Below are 16,471 nucleotides of genomic sequence, written 5' to 3' on the forward strand. Positions count from 1 at the left end.
GCCATCTTTGGGGGTGCCGCCGCTTCAGCCAATGGGAGCGGCGGAGCCATGGTAACGGTGACGTGAGGGCGAGGCCGCGGCCGACATCTTGGCTGAGGGCAAGGCCCGCTTTGCCATTAAAAGCCCGCGGGCGGCGCGGCCACGGTGCGCGGCAAGACAGTGGCGGGGCCCAGCCGGTACCCCCCTTTCCAGTTAACCCAATTAACAGCGCTAATTAAGCGCTTAAGTCCTTCAGCCTTCATATTGACAGCCGTTTTCCCGCCGCGGTCCTCCCGCACCATAGAGCGGCGCGGCGCAGAGCGGCCCCACATCTCCACTTCCGCCGGAAGTCCCCGCTGCTTTCCCATAACCCCCCGCGCGGGCCGCGCTCCTTCTCTTCGGCCGCAGCCGCCATGGTGGGTCCCGGTTGCAGGATGGAGGCGGGGGGGGGACGCGCATCCGTCGCCATCCGCCCCTAACGGCGGCCGCGCCGGTGCCGCCGCTCCCGGGGGATGTCGGAGGGAGCCTGGGGGACGCGATGGCGGCGGGAACGGGGCGGGACGGCGGATCCGCCGCGCGATGGCGGCGCCGGTAGCGGGTGCGGCCTGATGGCGGCCTAACCCCGGTTCTCCCGCCCAGGGCATCGACATCCGTCACAACCGGGACCGGAAGGTTCGGCGCCGGGAACCCAAGAGCCAAGACATTTATTTACGGCTCCTCGTTAAGGTGGGAGAGAACGGGGCGGGGGTGGGGTGGAAAAGCGGGGTCCCCCGGAGCCCCCCCGGTCCTGACCCCCCGTGTCCCCCGCAGCTTTACCGCTTCCTGGCCCGCCGGACCAACTCGCCCTTTAATAAAGTGATTTTAAAGCGGCTTTTCATGAGTCGGAGCAACCGGCCGCCGCTGTCGCTGTCGCGGATGGTGAGTGGGGGGGGGTTGACCCCAAATCGGGGGGTTTGGGCTCAAAATAAAAGGGGTTTGGACCCGAAATTGGGGGGTTTGGGCTCGAAATGAAAAGGGTTTGGACCCAAAATGGGGCGGGTCTGGTCAGAATGTCAGGATTTAAGTCCAAACTATTGGGACTCGGGTGCAAAGCAATGAGAGTTGCGTCTAAAATGAAAGGGATTGGGTCTAAAATGAAAGGGAATGGGTCTAAAATAATGAGGTTTGGGTCCGAAACGTCGAGATTTGGGTCTAAAATAATGAGGTTTGGGTCCTAAATATCGGGATTTGGGTCCGAAATAGCGACACTTGAGTCCAAATGAATGAGATTTGAGTCTAAAATAAAAAGACTTGAGTCCAAAGTATTGAGACTTGGGCTTAAATTAATGAGGTTTGCGTCTGAAATATTGGGGTTTGGGCTTAAAATGAAAGGATTTGAGTCCAAAATAACGAGATTTGGGTCTAAAATAATGGAATTTGGCTTCAAAGGCTTCAAACCAATGAGGTTTGCATTTGAAATAGAAGGATTTGGCCCCCAAATAAGGGGTTTGGATCTAAAATCAAAGGGTTTTGGACCCAAAGGAGGCTGGAGGGGGGACACAGCACCCATGGGTGCTGGGGGGGGGGTGGTCCTGGTGTGTGTCCCCCCCCTAGTAACAGTTACTTGGATGGGGGAGATTTGTACCAACGCACCCCCAAAATAACAGGATTTAGGTGCAAGTCGGTGCGACTTGGACCCAAAATAATAGGATTTGGACCCAAAACAAGAGGGTTTGACCCCAAAATCTGCTGGGGGGGGGGCAGCACCCATGGGTGTCCCGTGTCCCCCCCAGATCCGGATGATGAAGCGCCCGGGGCGCGGGGACAAGACGGCCGTGGTGGTGGGGACGGTGACGGACGACGTGCGGATCCAGGACGTCCCCAAGCTCAAGGTGACACCGGGCGGGGGGGCGGGTCTGGGGGTCCCCCACCCCCTCCATGTGTGTGTCCCCCCCTTATTTTGTGTCCCCCCCCCCCAGGTTTGCGCCCTGCGGGTGACACGAGGCGCCCGGAGCCGCATCCTCAGGGCGGGGGGAACGATCTTGACCTTCGACCAACTGGCCATGGCCACCCCCAAGGGCAAAGGGACTGTCCTGCTGTCGGGTGGGTGGTGCGACCCCCCCACCCCCCCCGAAAATTTGGGGATCCCCCTGAAACCCCCAAACCCACCCTGACCCCCCCCAGACCCCCCAAATCCCCAGGACCCACCCACTCTCCTGTCTTTTTCTGGGGACCCCCCCCAAGCCCCTTGGGACCCCTCCTCCAAATTTTGGGGACCCCCCAAACCTCCACAGGACCCCCCAAATCCCCAGGGACCCACCCACTCTCCTGCCTTTTTCTGGGGTCCCCCTAAGCCCCTTGGGCCCCCCCAAAAAAAATTTTGGGGATCCCCTTAAATCCCCCTCAGACCCCCACAAATATTTGGGGACCCACCTGCTCTTCTCCCTTTTTTTGGGGGCCCCCCCCCATTTTAGGGGATGCCCCAGACCTGGGGACCCCCCCAAAATTTTGGGGGCTGCCTGATCCCCCCCAGACCCTTAATTTATTATCACCCCCAATTTATTGTCACTTCTCATTGCACCGTTTTCCTGATTCCCCCTTTTTTTTTTTTGCCCCAAAACCAAATTATTTTGCCCCCTGATTTTCCTGCCTCCCCGTTTTTTGGGGACCCCCCCCCCCAATTTCTTGCCCCCACCAGGTCCCCGCAAGGCCCGGGAGGTTTATCGGCACTTTGGGAAAGCGCCGGGGACCCCCCACAGCCACACCAAGTAAGGGGGGGGGACGCTGGGGGGGGGGGCACAATATGGGGACACTTGGGGGGGTGTTAATTTTGGAGGGGGGGGTGTGGAAAATTTTGGGGGGTGTTTTTTGTCAATTGCGGGGAGGGGGTTCAGTGTCTGTTCGGGGGTTTGGGGGTGTCTGGGTGGGGGGGCAAATATTTTGGGGGGGGTGATTATTGGGGGAGTCAAATTTGGGGGGGGGCCTGGACGCCTGGGTCCTTTTATGGGTGATTGGGGGGGGGGGGGGGGGGCGGCCAGTTTTTGGGGTGTCTGGGGGGGTCCCCAAATTTGGGGCCCCCCATCCACTCCAAGCAGGGGGGTGATTTTGGAGTGCCTGGGGGGTTTTTTGGGGTGGGGGGGGCAGGGGGGGCACCTCGAATTCGGGGTGCCCCCTGACCCCCCCCGTGTCCCCCCCCAGGCCCTACGTGCGCTCCAAGGGGCGGAAGTTCGAGCGGGCGCGGGGGCGACGCGCCAGCCGGGGCTACAAGAACTGACCCCCCCCCAATAAACGGCACCTCCCGAGTCACCGAGTGTCACCGAGAGTCATTGGGGACCCCCCCAAAGTACCCCCAGTGTCACCAAGTGTCACTGGGGATCCCCCACCCTGGGGGGGGCACAGGGATGTCCCAGCAGGTGACAGTTGTGTCACTTGACCTTTATTGGGGGGGTCACAGGGTCTTCACAAGGTCAAGGTCATGGAGGGGCTGGGAGGGGACACGAGCCTGGTCCAGGTGCCAGAGCAGCTGGCACAAGTGGCAGAGGGACCCTTGGGGATGTCCCCAAGTTGTCACAACCCCCCCGGGGGGTCACAGGGGTCTGGGGGGGGGGGGGTCCCCAAGTTCAGGGGATCTCCTCAAGGTCAAGGTCACACTGGGTGGGGGACACACACCCCCCCGAATTCCAGGACTTGAGTGGTACAAGTTGCAGAGTGTCCCCATGCCCGGGGGGTCACAGGGTCCCAGGGGGTGTCCCCTCGGGGTCAGGGTCGGGCTGTCCCTGCTCCAGGTCCCAGAGGAGGCGGCGCAGGCGCAGGAGGGGCCGCAGGAGCCCCCCCTCGGTCACCGGCTCCCCCGGGCGCAGCCGGAACCCCCGCCCGGGGAGCAGCAGCGGGGGGTGCTCGGAAAAGCTCTCAAAGATGTCACCTGCGGGGACAATGGGGACATTGGGGACAAGGGGGACATGGGGCAGGATGGGGACAAGGGTGCTCAAAGAAACTCTTGAAGATGTGACCTGTGGGGACATGGGGGTGACAAGGACAATGGGGACAAGGGCACAGGGGGGTGACAAGGGACAGGAGTCACCTCAGGGACACGGAGACAGGGGACATGGGGGTGACACAGACACAGGGAAGGGACAGGGGGTCTGGGGGGGTGACGGGACACAGGGAAGGGACAGGGGCTCCCGGGGGTGACAGGGACACAGGGAAGGGACAGGGGGTGACAGGGACACAGGGAGGGGATGGGGGTGACACAGGGGTGACAGGGACATGGGGAGGGGACAGGGGGTCCTGGGGGTGACAGGGACACAGGGAGGGGACGGGGGGGTCCCGGGGTGTCACCCACCGCTGGTGGCCTCGTCGCGCTCCTCAGCAGGGGGGTCCCAGGCGGGCGGGGCCGCTGTCCCCTGGCCCAGCTGGTAGTGACACAGGACGTGGTGCAGCTGGGCCGGGGACAGCGCCGGGTACTCGGTGCGGAGACGGGACCAGCTGGCCTGGGGACATGGGACACAGTGGGGACATCAATGGGGACATGGGACACAGTGGGGGCATCAGTGGGGACACAGTGGGGACATTGGGGACACAGTGGGGGCATCAGTGGGGACACACTGGGGACAGCGCTGGGTACTCGGTGCAGAGACGGGACCAGCTGGCCTGGGGACATGGGACACAGTGGGGACATCAGTGGGGACATGGGACACAGTGGGGGCATCAGTGGGGACACAGTGGGGGCATCAGTGGGGACACAGTGGGGGCATCAGTGGGGACATTGGGGACACAGCGGGGGCATCAGTGGGGACACACTGGGGACAGCGCTGGGTACTCGGTGCAGAGACGGGACCAACTGGCCTGGGGACATGGGACACAATGGGGACACACTGGGGACATCAGTGGGGACACACTGGGGACAGCGCCGGGTACTCAGTGCGGAGACGGGACCAGCTGGCCTGGGGACATGGGAACACGTTGGGGACATCAGTGGGGACTTGGGAACAATGGGGACACATTGGGGACATCAGTGAGGTCAGCAGGGACACATGGGGGACATTGGGGACACGCTGTCACCTCGGGGACACCAACCCCCAGCCACCCATGTCCCCAAACCTGGGTCCCTCGTCCCCTGTCCTACTGGGTCCCCACACCCCATGTCCCATGGGGGCACGGTGTCACCTCCCCCTGTCCTCGCTCCCCTTCTTAATGTCCCTTCTATGTCCCCAAGTGTCCCCACCGTGCCCAGGCAGGATTGGGGGTGCGGAGACCTTGTGCTCTGTGTCCCCGTGTCCCCACGTATCCCTGAATGTCCCCAAAATGTCCCCAAATCCCATTCCCACTGTCCCTGAAGCATCCCCACGATGTCCCCAAGTGCCATCCCTCTGGGTCCCCACTATCCTCAACATGTCCCCGTGATGTCCCCATGTGTCCCCACCTTTGTCAGGCAGGATTTGGGGTGCAGAGCAGGGTGGGGGTGACCGACACCTCGTGCTCTCAGTGTCCCCAAAGTGCCCCTGAATGTCCCCAAGTCCCATTCCCACTGTTCCCAAAGCATCCCCACAATGTCCCCAAGCGTCCCCCCGATGTCCCCGAGTGTCCCCACCTTTGTCAGGCAGGATTTGGGGTGCAGAGCAGGGTGGGGGTGACCAACACCTCGTGCTCTCAGTGTCCCCAAAGTGCCCCTGCATGTCCCCAAGTCCCATTCCCACTGTTCCCGAAGCATCCCCACAATGTCCCCAAGCGTCCCCCCGACGTCCCCGAGTGTCCCCACCTTTGTCAGGCAGGATTTGGGGTGCAGAGCAGGGCGGGGGTGACCGACACCTCGTGCTCTCAGTGTCCCCAAAGTGCCCCTGAATGTCCCCAAGTCCCATTCCCACTGTTCCAGAAGCATCCCCACAATGTCCCCAAGCGTCCCCCCGATGTCCCCGAGTGTCCCCACCTTTGTCAGGCAGGATTTTGGGGTGCAGAGCAGCGTGGCCGTGGCTGACACCTTCCTGAAGAACTCGGCAGCGATGTCCCCGAGCCCCAGCGCCGTCAGCCACTCCAGCACCAGGTCCAGGTTGGTGCGGATCCGGACCCCCCTCCACCACTGGAAGAAGGGACCTGCACCCCCTGGGGGGACACGAATTACCGGGGGGGGGGGTCAGGGGGTGGCACCGACCCCCCCGCACCCACCGCTGACCCCAGATCCCGGCCCCGTGTCCCCAAATCCCGGCCCCGTGTCCCCAGTGCCACCCACCCCCCCCCCAGCCACCATGAGAAGAGGGGACCCGTGAAAATGGGGGGGACGCAAAAATGGGGGGGACGCAAATTAATGGGAGGGGGTTAGGGGGTGGCACCGGCCCCCCCGCACCTAATGGTGACCCCAAATCCTGGCCCCGTGTCCCCAAATCCTGTCCCCATGGCCCCCAATCCTGTCCCCGTGGCCCCAGTCCCACCCCCAGCAGCACCAGGTGCTGCAGAAAAAGGGACTAAAAATGGGGAGGGGGGGACACCAAAATGAAGGGGGGGGCAGGGGGGTGTCACTGACCCCCCTGTGACCCCAAATCCCGGCCCCGTGTCCCCAACCCCCCCTTTCCTGCCGCACAAAGGGGCCGTTTCCTGCTGGTCCCAGTGACGGACAATGGGAGGAAACTGGGAGGAAATGGGGGGGAAACGGGACCCCCGGATCTGCCCCACACCCCCAAACCCCCCCCAGACCCACCTTTCTCCATGGGGACGTCGCACAAGGACGTGACACCGTGGGGACCCCCCAGGGACCCCCAAACCCCCCCCAGACCCACCTTTCTCCATGGGGACGTCGCACAAGGATGTGACACCGTGGGGACCCCCCAGGGACCCCCAAACCCCCAGGGACCCCCCCAGACCCCCAAGGGACCCCCAAACCCTCCAGGGCACCCCCAGACCCACGTTTCTCCATGAGGACGTTGCACAAGGAGGTGACACCAGCTCGGGGTGCAGGTGACACCCCAGGGACCCCCCCCAGGGCCCCCCAAAACCCCAGAGACCCCCAAACCCCCCCCCCAGACCCACGTTTCTCCATGCAGGTGTTGAAGCGTTGCACAAGGTGCCACCAGGTTGGGGTGCAGGTGACACCCCCCAGGACCCCCCGTGACACCTTGGGGACACCCTGAGACCCCCCCAGGGCCCCCCAAATCTCACAGGGACCCCCCCAAACCCCGCCCCCGCCCCCCCTTTCTCCATGCGGGTGTTGAACAGGGACACGTTGCACAACAGGTACCCGAAGGTCTGGGACACCAGGTCCGGGTGCAGGTGACACCCCCAGGACCCCCCTGGGGACACCCCTGGGGACACCCCCAGACCCCTGTGACCCCCCCAGACCCCTGTGCCCCCCCCAGAGCCCATAGGGCCCCCCCCAGCGCCACCTTTCTCCATGAGGGTGTTGAAGAGCGACGCGTTGCAGAAGAAGAACAGGTAGCCGAAGGTCTGGGACACCAGGTCCGGGTGCAGGTGACACTCGTGGGACAGTCGCAGCGTCACCCGGAACAGCCCCAGCGTGGGGCGCAGCCCCTCGGGGACCCCCCCCAGGTCCGGGCCCCCCCCGGCGCTGGGCTCCCCCGCGCCCGAGAACGGGTTGGACTCCAGCAGCAGCGGCAGCGTCGCGTACAGGGACTGAAATGGGGAAAAATGGGGAAAAATGGGGAAAAAACGGGGAAAAAACGGGTTGGACTCCAGCAGCAGCGGCAGCATTGCGTACAGGGACTGAAGTGGGGGAAAATGGGGAAAAATGGGGGGAAAACTGGGGAAAAATGGGGGAAAAAAGGGTTGGACTCCAGCAGCAGCGGCAGTGTCGCGTACAGGGACTGAAATGGGGAAAAATGGGGGAAAAATGGGGAAAAAATGGGGAAAAATGGGGCAAAAATGGGGAAAAAACGGTTGGACTCCAGCAGCAGCGGCAGCGTCACGTACAGGGACTGAAATGGGGGAAAACGGGGAAAAATGGGGGAAAAATGGGGAAAAAACGGGTTGGACTCCAGCAGCAGCGGCAGCGTCGCGTACAGGGACTGAAATGGGGGAAAACGGGGAAAAATGGGGGAAAAATGGGGAAAAAACGGGTTGGTCTCCAGCAGCAGCAGCAGTGTCGCGTACAGGGACTGAAGTGGGGGAAAACGGGGAAAAATGGGGGAAAAACTGGGGAAAAATGGGGGAAAAGTGGGGGAAAAAAGGGTTGGACTCCAGCAGCAGCGGCAGCGTCGTGTACAGGGACTGAAATGGGGGAAAACGGGGGAAAATGGGGAAAAAACAGGGAAAAAAAGGGTTGGACTCCAGCAGCAGCAGCAGCGTCGCGTACAGGGACTGAAATGGGGAAAAATGGGGGAAAAAACGGGGAAAAACGGGTTGGACTCCAGCAGCAGCAGCAGCGTCGCGTACAGGGACTGAAATGGGGGAAAACAGGGAAAAAAGCGGGGGAAAAAAACGGGGGAAAGTAGTTAAAGGGGAAGGGGGAAAAATGGGGAAAATGGGGAAAAGGCAGGGAAAGGGGAAGGGGAGGAAACGGGGAAAAACAGGGAAAATGGTTAAAGGGAAGGGGGAGAAGTGGAGAAAAAGTGGGGAAAAGTGGGGAAAAAGTGGGGAAAGGGGGGTTAAAAGGGAAAGGGGGCTTTGGGGCTGTTTCGGGGGGTTTTGGGGCCACCTTGGTGAGGTAATAGACGCACTGCTGGAAGGTGGACATGACGACCTCGTCCAGCGTGGCCATGGCCTCGTCACACGTGTCCAGGTCGCTCGTCACCTCCGGGGACGGCCCTGCGGGGACACCCCAAAACCCGCCCATTCATTGGGGGGACACCCCAAAACCCACCCATTGATGGGGGGACACCCCAAAACCCACCCATTGATTGGGGGACACCCCAAAACCTGCCCATTGATTGGGGGGGACACCCCAAAACTCACCCATTCATTGGGGGGACACCCCAAAACCCGCCCATTGATGGGGGGACACCCCAAAACCCACCCATTCATTGGGGGGCACCCCAAAACCCGCCCATTGATGGGGGGACACCCCAAAACTCACCCATTTATTGGGGGGCACCCCAAAACCTGCCCATTCATTGAGGGGGATACCCCAAAACTCACCCATTCATTGGGGGGACACCCCAAAACCTGCCCATTCATTGGGGGGACACCCCAAAACCCGCCCATTGATGGGGGGACACCCCAAAACCCACCCATTTATTGGGGGGGGGTGCACCCCAAATCCCACCTGTTTATCGGGGGGGACACCCCAAACCCTGCCCATTGATTGGGGGGGACACCCCAAAACCCGCCCATTGCTTGGGGGGACACCCCAAAACTCGCCCATTCACTAGGGGACACCCCAAAACTCACCCATTTATTGGGGGGCACCCCAAAACCTGCCCATTCATTGGAGGTGACACCCCAAAACCCACCCATTCATTGGGGGACACCCCAAAACCCACCCACTGATTGGGGGTGACACCCCAAAACTCACCCATTTATTGGGGGGGGTGCACCCCAAAACCCACCTGTTTATCGGGGGGGACACCCCAAACCCTGCCCATTTATTGGGGGGGACACTCCAAATCTCACCCATTTTTGGGGGGGTGCACACCAAAACCCGCCTGTTTATTGGGGTGGTTTTGGTCTCACCATCCAGCTCCCATTCCATCCGCGGCCCCATTTTCAGGGTATTTTTGGGGTGATTTACGGGTATTTTGGGGTCTCACCCTCCATGTCCAGCGCTCTCTCCGTCCCCAGCCCCAATTTTGGGTTATTTTGGGGTATTTTAGAGGTTTCTCACCCTCTATCTCTGTTTCTCTCTCCATGTTGACCACGCTGCGCTGTGCCAGGTTCAGCAGCTCGCTCACGTTTTGGGGTGTTTTGGGGGTATTTTGGGGGTATTTTGGGGTGGGTTTGTGTCTCCTCTTCCTCCCCAGGGTGGTTTTGGGGTTATTTTGGGGTGTTTTAGGGGTTTCTCACCCTCTATCTCCGTTTCTCTCTCCATGTTGACCACGCTGCGCTGTGCCAGGTTCAGCAGCTCGCTCACGTTTTGGGGTGTTTTGGGGGTATTTTGGGGGTATTTTGGGGTGGGTTTGTGTCTCCTCTCCCTCCCCAGGGTGGTTTTGGGGTTATTTTGGGGTGTTTTAGGGGTTTCTCACCCTCTATCTCCATTTCTCTCTCCATGTTGACCACGCTGCGCTGTGCCAGGTTCAGCAGCTCGCTCACGTTTTGGGGTGTTTTGGGGGTATTTTGGGGTGGGTTTGTGTCTCCTCTCCCTCCCCAGGGTGGTTTTGGGGTTATTTTGGGGTGTTTTAGGGGTTTCTCACCCTCTATCTCCATTTCTCTCTCCATGTTGACCACGTTGCGCTGCGCCAGGTTCAGCAGCTCCGTTACGTTCGCCAGCCACAGGAACAGGGGCCGGAGGTCCCGGGCGACCGAGGGGGGGTCGGGGGCGGCGGGGGGGGCGGCGTCCGGGGGGCTGGACACGGGAAGGGGGACATGGGGATGGGGGGCACGGGAAGGGGGGGACACAGGGATGGGGGGACACGGGAAGGGGGACATGGGGATGGGGGGGCACGGGAAGGGGGGGACACAGGGATGGGGGGCACGGGAAGGGGGACATGGGGATGGGGGGCACGGGAAGGGGGGGACACAGGGATGGGGGGACACGGGGACCGGGGGGACACGAGGGACGGGGGGAACACAGGGACCGGGGTGGGGACGGGGGGGGACAAGGGGATGGAGGACGCGGGGACGGGGGGGACGCGGGGACGGGGGGGACACGGGGACCGGGGGGGGGACAGGGGGGGGTCAGGGGGATGGAGGACGCAGGGATGGGGGGGACGCGGGGACGGGGGGGACACGGGGACCGGGTGGGGGACGGGGGAGGGACAGGGGGATGGAGGACGCAGGGATGGGGGGGGACACGGGGACGGGGGGACACGAGGGACGGGGGGAACACGGGGACCGGGGGGGGGACGGGGGGGGGACAAGGGGATGGAGGACGCGGGGACGGGGGGGACACGGGGACGGGGGGAGACACGGGGACAAGGGGGACAGGGGGTTGCATTTGGGGGAGAGTTTGGGGGGGATTTGGGAGGAGTCTGGGAGGATTTGGGGGAGTTGGGTGGAATTTGGGGGTTTTGGGGGAATTTGGGGGTTTTGGGCACTCACAGCTCCGGCTGCCGCTCCCCGATCTCCTTGATCTTCTCCTGGGGGGGGACGGGAGCGTCACCCACGTCCCCAATGTCCCCAAGTGTCCCCAACTCCCCCCGACACTCTCTCTGAGCAGCACGGCCACCCGATGGGGGGGGAACCCCCAAAACAGCCCCTGTGTCCCCAAAATCCCCCCACAACCCGTGCCCCCGCATCCCCCTGATGTCCCCATGTCCCCCGCAGTGTCCCCAGTGTCCCCAAATGCCCCCAGTGTCCCCACCTCACCCAGACGCTGTCCCTGATGACGGCGGCCACGCGCTGCAGCAGGGGGGGACTCCCCAAAACACCCCATGTCCCCCCATATCCCACGTCCCCATGTCCCCCCCGATGTCTCAATGTCCCCCCCAGCGTCCCCAATGTCCCCAACTCACCCAGACGCTGTCCCTGATGACGGCGGCCACGCGCTGCAGCAGTCCCGGCAGCTCCTGGGGGGGAAACGCTCGTCCCGCGTGTTCCAGACACAGCCCCAGCAGGAACGCGGGGGCCAGCGCCCCTGTTTCCTCCTCCCCGGGGTGGGGGGACACCCCAAAACCATCCTCGGGGGCGTCCCCGGGGTCCCCGTCCCCCCCCGGTCGCAGCCGCACGATTTCCCGCAGCAAAACCTCCCGGTCCTGGGGTCGGAACCGCAGTTCGGGCCGGGGGGTCTCCAGGGCCCCCCGAACAGCTGCCTCGCGTTTTTTGGGGGGGCACCCGCACCCCCCGCACCCCAAAACCCCCCCCAGGCCCAGCAAGGGGGTCGGGGGGGGCAGCCAAGGAGGGGGCGCGGGGAAGGGACACCGGGGGTCTTGGTAAAGGAACAAAAAGTGCTCCCCCAGCCCCAAAATGTCCCCGGGGCGCAGGGGGGCGGGGTGGAACAGGGGGACCCCGTTGTGGGTGACGGGCGCCCCCCGAAAAGGGCGCAGGGTGGCGGGGGGGGGGTCCCCGGCGTCCGCGGCGTCGCCCCCCCCCTGCACCAGGCAGTGCCGGGGGAGGATGTCGGGGGCCTCCAGGAAGGTGTCGATGACAAACGGGGGCCCCCCCGATTTTTCAGGGCCTCCCCCCGTTTTTTCGGGGGGTCCCGCGGGTTTTTCGGGGGGCTTTTGGGGGCGGCGGCCGAAGACGTGTTGGGGACGGGTCATGACGTAGATGACAAAGTCCTGGGGGGGGCGAGAAAAGGGGGGGGGCAATAAAAATGGGGGAGTTGGGGGGGAGGTAAATGGGGAACATTTGGGGGAGGCCGAGGAAAAAGGGGGTTTGGGGGGGCAAGAAAAAGTGAGGGGGACTTTGGGGGGACGATTAAAAGGGGGGGGCTGGGGGGGCCCATTTTGGGGTGATGAAAACAAAGGGGAATATGTGGGGGGGAATAAAAAGGGAGTGATTAAAAGGGGGGGGCAGAAAAAGGGGGAGGGGGGATTTATGGGGTGATAAAAGGGGGGGGACTCGAGGGGTGACATAAATGGGGGGAAAAGGGGAGGGAGTTGGGGGTGAGGAAAGCGGGGGGCAAGGAAAAGGATTTGGGGGGGCCAAGGAAAAAGGGGGGGACTTGTGGGGGCAGGAGGAGGATTGGGAGGGGGACACGGTGCATTTTTGGGGGCCTCCCCACCTGCGGCCCGTAGCCCCGCAGCAGCAGGAAGAACGGGAGTCGGCGGGGGGGCTGGATCAGACACTGCGCCAGCGGCTCCAGGGCCCCCCCCTCGTCCTGGGGACCCCCCGGCTGGTCGGGGGGGGCGGGGGGGCCGCTTTGGGGGTGCTCCGGGTCCGGGGGGGTGGCCGGGGGGGCCACGCTCAGCACGTTCCTGCGGTCGCGGCGCCGCTTGATGCTCAGGTTGACGTCGCTGATGCTGCGGCGCAGGGGGGCGGGGGGGTCGCCGGGGGCGCCCCCGTTTTTGGGGGGGGCCGGGGGGGGCCCCCCCGAGGCGGCGCGGGAACGGTTGCGCTGGAGGCGGCGGGGAGGGGGGGTCACAGCTGGGGGGGCAGGAGGAAAATGGGGGACACCCCGATCAGGGATGGGGGGACAGCCCAAAACCAGCCTGGGGGGGGGAGGCCAAAAACCAGAGTATTTGGGGGGGGGAGCACCCCAAAAAACGTCAATTATGGGGGGGGCCAAAACCAGACTATTGGGGGGTGCACCCCAAAACCAGCCTATTTGGAAGGACCCCAAAACCAACATATTTTGGGGGACACTCCAAAACCAGCCCATGGGGAGGACACTCCAAATCAGTCCATGGAAAGAGGACCCAAACCCACCCAATTTCAGGGGATAACACCCCAAAACCCCCTGATTTTGGGGGAGATCACCCCAAACCCCACCTATTGGGGGACCCCGAAACCAGCCCATTTGGGGGGACACCCCAAAACCAGCCTATTTGGATGGGGACACCCCCAAGGCAGCCCATGGGAAGAGACCCCAAGCCAGCCCATGAAACGGGTGCCCCAAACCATCCAATTTGGGGGAGGACACCGCAAAACCGGCCTTTTGGGGGACCCCAAAACCAGCTGCTTTTGGAGGGGGGGGGAAACCCCAAAACCAGCCTATTTGGAGGGACCCCAACATCAGCCCATGGGAAGAGACCCCAAACCAGCCCACGGGAAGGGGATCCACAACCGCCCAATTTCAGGGGATAACACCCCAAAACCCCCCGATTTTTGGGGGGAACCCCCCAGATTTGGGGCGCGGGGGCTCACCCTCCTCGCCGTCCCCCGCTCGCTCCACCTCGTGCCGCCGCCGGATCTCGAAGCGCCGCGAACAGCCCGGTTTGGGTTTCCAGACGTCCTGCAGCACCAGCGGCCGCTCCGCGTCCCCCAAAACCCGCAGGTGCTCGGGGACCCACCCCCCCCCGGGCCCCCCCGCCCTCCCCACCACGTCACACAGCACGAAGGTGTCCCCGATGTCCCCGCTGTCCCCGTCGGGGGTCACCCCGTACCGCTCCAGCGCCTCCAGCACCAGCTCCCGCGCGCTGGATCGCGGCGTCGCCAACACGCTCTTGTAATTCGCTCCCCGGGAAAGGTCCCCCCCGAAAATCTTGAGGATGCCGGGGGGCTGGGGGGGGGCGGAGGGGACGTTTTGGGGCGTCCCCCCCGCTCCCGTCACCGTCCCCACCCCGAGGGGCTCGATCAGCTCCGCCAGTTTCTTCTCGCTGGCCCAGCCGCGGTGGAACAGGTTGGAGAGGCGCTTGTGCCGGGGGGGTTTGGGTTTCTGGGGGGGCCGCGGGTCGGGGGGTTCGCTGCCGCGGCTCGTGGTGTCCGAGGAGGTGGATCTGTGGGCGGGGGGGGGTCACGGGGGGGTACGGAGCAGCGTTTTGGGGGGAAAAGGGGGAGAAAAGGGTCTGACCGGACGGAGGCGGCGCTGGGCCAGCGGCTGCTCATCTTGGCCAAGCGCTTCTTGGGGGAGTTGATCCACAGACCCACTGGGAAATGGAGCTTCCCGAAGCGGGGGCTGCCCCCCCCGCGCTCCTCCATGGCCTCACCTGGGGGGGGACACGGGGGGGACATTGGGGACAACACCCCCAGCACCCCCCGAACCCCCTGAACCCCCCACCCAGGGCTCACCCCCACCCCAGGACCCCCCAAATGGGGCTTCCCGAAGCGGGGGCTGCCCCCCCCACGCTCCTCCATGGCCTCACCTGGGGGGGGACACGGGGGGGACATTGGGGACAACACCCCCAGCACCCCCCGAACCCCCTGAACCCCCCACCCAGGGCTCACCCCCACCCCAGGACCCCCCAAATGGGGCTTCCCGAAGCGGGGGCTGCCCCCCCCACGCTCCTCCATGGCCTCACCTGGGGGGGGACACGGGGGGGACATTGGGGACAACACCCCCAGCACCCCCCGAACCCCCTGAACCCCCCACCCAGGGCTCGCCCCCACCCCAGGACCCCCCAAACAGGGTTTCCCAAAGGGGGGGCTGCCCCCCCCCCGCTCCTCCATGGCGGGGGGGGGACATTGGGGACACGTTGGGGACATCGGGGACAACACCCACAGCACCCCCTGAAGCCCCAACCAGCGCTCAGCCCCAAACTGGGACCCCTCTGAACCCCCTAAATCGGGTTTCCCAAAGCGGGGGCTGCCCCCCCCCCGTGCTCCTCTCATGGCCTCACCTTGGGGGGGACACTGGGGACACCACCCACCGCACCCAAATCACCCCCTAAACCCCCAGGACCCCCCGAATGCCGCCACTCGGGGGAGGGGGGGACACTGGGGACATTGGGGACACCACCCACCGCACCCCAATATGGGGGTTCCTGGGGGGCGATGGGACATTGGGGACCACCCAGGACACCCCCAAACCCCATTAACCCCAGGGAGGGGACACTGGGGACAATGGGGACACCCCTCACCACCCCTCCAAACCCCATTAACTCCTCGGGGGGGACAATGGGGACAATGTGGACACCCCTCACCACTCCCCCAAACCCCATTAACTCCTGGGGGGTGACACTGGGGACAATAGAGACACCAATGACCCCACCCCCAAGACCCCCCCAGGACCCCCTGAGGGGACACGTGTGTCCCCCCCCAGCCCTCCCTCCCCCTTTTCCCCCCCCTCACCCCCAAATCGCTGCTGTCCCCGACTCCCGACGCCACTCGGTGCCACTCGTGTGTCCCCCCCACAGCGGTGACGGTGACAAAGGGGCGGGGGGGGGGCAGGAAAGGGCGAGTCCGGCCAGGAAACCAGGAGGGGGGGCTGGAAATGGGGGGGGGGCGGGGAGGGAAGTGGGGGACGGGCCAGGACAGGACAAGGGGCCAAAGAGGGGAGGAGGGGGGGGCAACCCAAAGGGGGGGTCCACCACCCCATTGAGAGGTCCCCAACACAAAGCAGGGGGTCCCAACCCCACTGGGGGGCCCCCAACACAAAGGGGGGGTCCCCAACACAAAGCGGCGGGTCCCAACCCCACTGGGGGGTTCCCCAACCCCATTGAGGCGTCCCCAACGCAAAGTGGGGGGTCCCAACCCCACTGGGGGGCCCCCAACACAAAGGGGGGGTCCCCAACACAAAGCGGCGGGTCCCAACCCCACTGGGGGGTTCCCCAACCCCATTGAGGCGTCCCCAACGCAAAGTGGGGGTCCCAACCCCACTGTGGGGTTCCCCAACCCCATTGAGGGGTCCCCAATGCAAAGCGGGGGGTCCCAACCCCACTGGGGGGCCCCTAACCCCATTGAGGGGTCCCCAATCCAAAGTGGGGGTCCCCAACCCCACTAGGGTGTCCCAAACCCACTGAGGGGTTCCCAACCCCACTGGGGGGTCTCCAACCCCCTTGAGGGGACCCCAACCCCACTGGGGTGTTCCCACCCTTTTCTGGGGGTGACAATGGCACCAGGGCCACCCCCAGGTGCCTCTGCATCATCCCCCCCC

At 64.2% G+C, this 16,471-nt stretch overlaps 2 protein-coding genes across 3 annotated transcripts; one reads left to right on the top strand and one right to left on the bottom strand.

Annotated features, from left to right (window-relative positions):
• Nucleotides 1–333: 333 nt before the first annotated feature.
• Nucleotides 334–3,264, top strand: RPL18 (ribosomal protein L18). The gene is made up of 7 exons (XM_065658043.1): nucleotides 334–395; nucleotides 619–705; nucleotides 790–897; nucleotides 1,752–1,850; nucleotides 1,938–2,061; nucleotides 2,657–2,726; nucleotides 3,157–3,264. Exons 1-7 carry the CDS (start codon nucleotides 393–395, stop codon nucleotides 3,230–3,232), a joined length of 567 nt encoding a protein of 188 aa, XP_065514115.1. The 5' UTR covers nucleotides 334–392; the 3' UTR covers nucleotides 3,233–3,264.
• Nucleotides 3,265–3,374: 110 nt separating this feature from the next.
• Nucleotides 3,375–15,734, bottom strand: RASIP1 (Ras interacting protein 1). 2 transcript variants are annotated; one of them, XM_065658041.1, is made up of 12 exons: nucleotides 15,667–15,734; nucleotides 14,450–14,585; nucleotides 13,804–14,375; nucleotides 12,722–13,083; nucleotides 11,511–12,275; nucleotides 11,098–11,135; nucleotides 10,251–10,402; nucleotides 8,600–8,709; nucleotides 7,332–7,578; nucleotides 5,885–6,057; nucleotides 4,301–4,448; nucleotides 3,375–3,880 (listed from the first exon to the last, which is right to left on the bottom strand). In XM_065658041.1, the coding sequence occupies exons 2-12, from the start codon at nucleotides 14,575–14,577 to the stop codon at nucleotides 3,687–3,689; spliced, it is 2,889 nt and encodes a 962-aa protein (XP_065514113.1). In that variant the 5' UTR covers nucleotides 14,578–14,585; nucleotides 15,667–15,734; the 3' UTR covers nucleotides 3,375–3,686. The 2 variants fall into 2 exon arrangements, with proteins under 2 accessions (XP_065514113.1, XP_065514114.1); XM_065658042.1 differs by lacking the exons at nucleotides 3,375–3,880; nucleotides 4,301–4,448 and adding an exon at nucleotides 4,827–4,901.
• Nucleotides 15,735–16,471: the final 737 nt, after the last annotated feature.

Source organism: Caloenas nicobarica, unplaced genomic scaffold (genome assembly GCF_036013445.1).
Source record: "Caloenas nicobarica isolate bCalNic1 unplaced genomic scaffold, bCalNic1.hap1 Scaffold_418, whole genome shotgun sequence".
NCBI classification, from domain to species: Eukaryota; Metazoa; Chordata; class Aves; order Columbiformes; family Columbidae; genus Caloenas; species Caloenas nicobarica.

Bases quoted from the DNA above. Each gene is read 5' to 3' on its own strand.
- RPL18 (XM_065658043.1), top strand. The intron at 898-1,751 runs GTGAGTGGGGGG...TGTCCCCCCCAG, and splicing joins CGCTGTCGCTGTCGCGGATG to ATCCGGATGATGAAGCGCCC. The intron at 2,062-2,656 runs GTGGGTGGTGCG...TGCCCCCACCAG, and splicing joins AGGGACTGTCCTGCTGTCGG to GTCCCCGCAAGGCCCGGGAG.
- RASIP1 (XM_065658041.1), bottom strand. From the start codon at position 14,577: ATGGAGGAGCGCGGGGGGGGCAGCCCCCGCTTCGGGAAGCTCCATTTC. The intron at 11,136-11,510 runs GTGAGTTGGGGA...GTCCCCCCCCAG, and splicing joins TCATCAGGGACAGCGTCTGG to GAGAAGATCAAGGAGATCGG. The intron at 10,403-11,097 runs GTGAGTGCCCAA...TCCCGTGTCCAG, and splicing joins GGGGAGCGGCAGCCGGAGCT to CCCCCCGGACGCCGCCCCCC.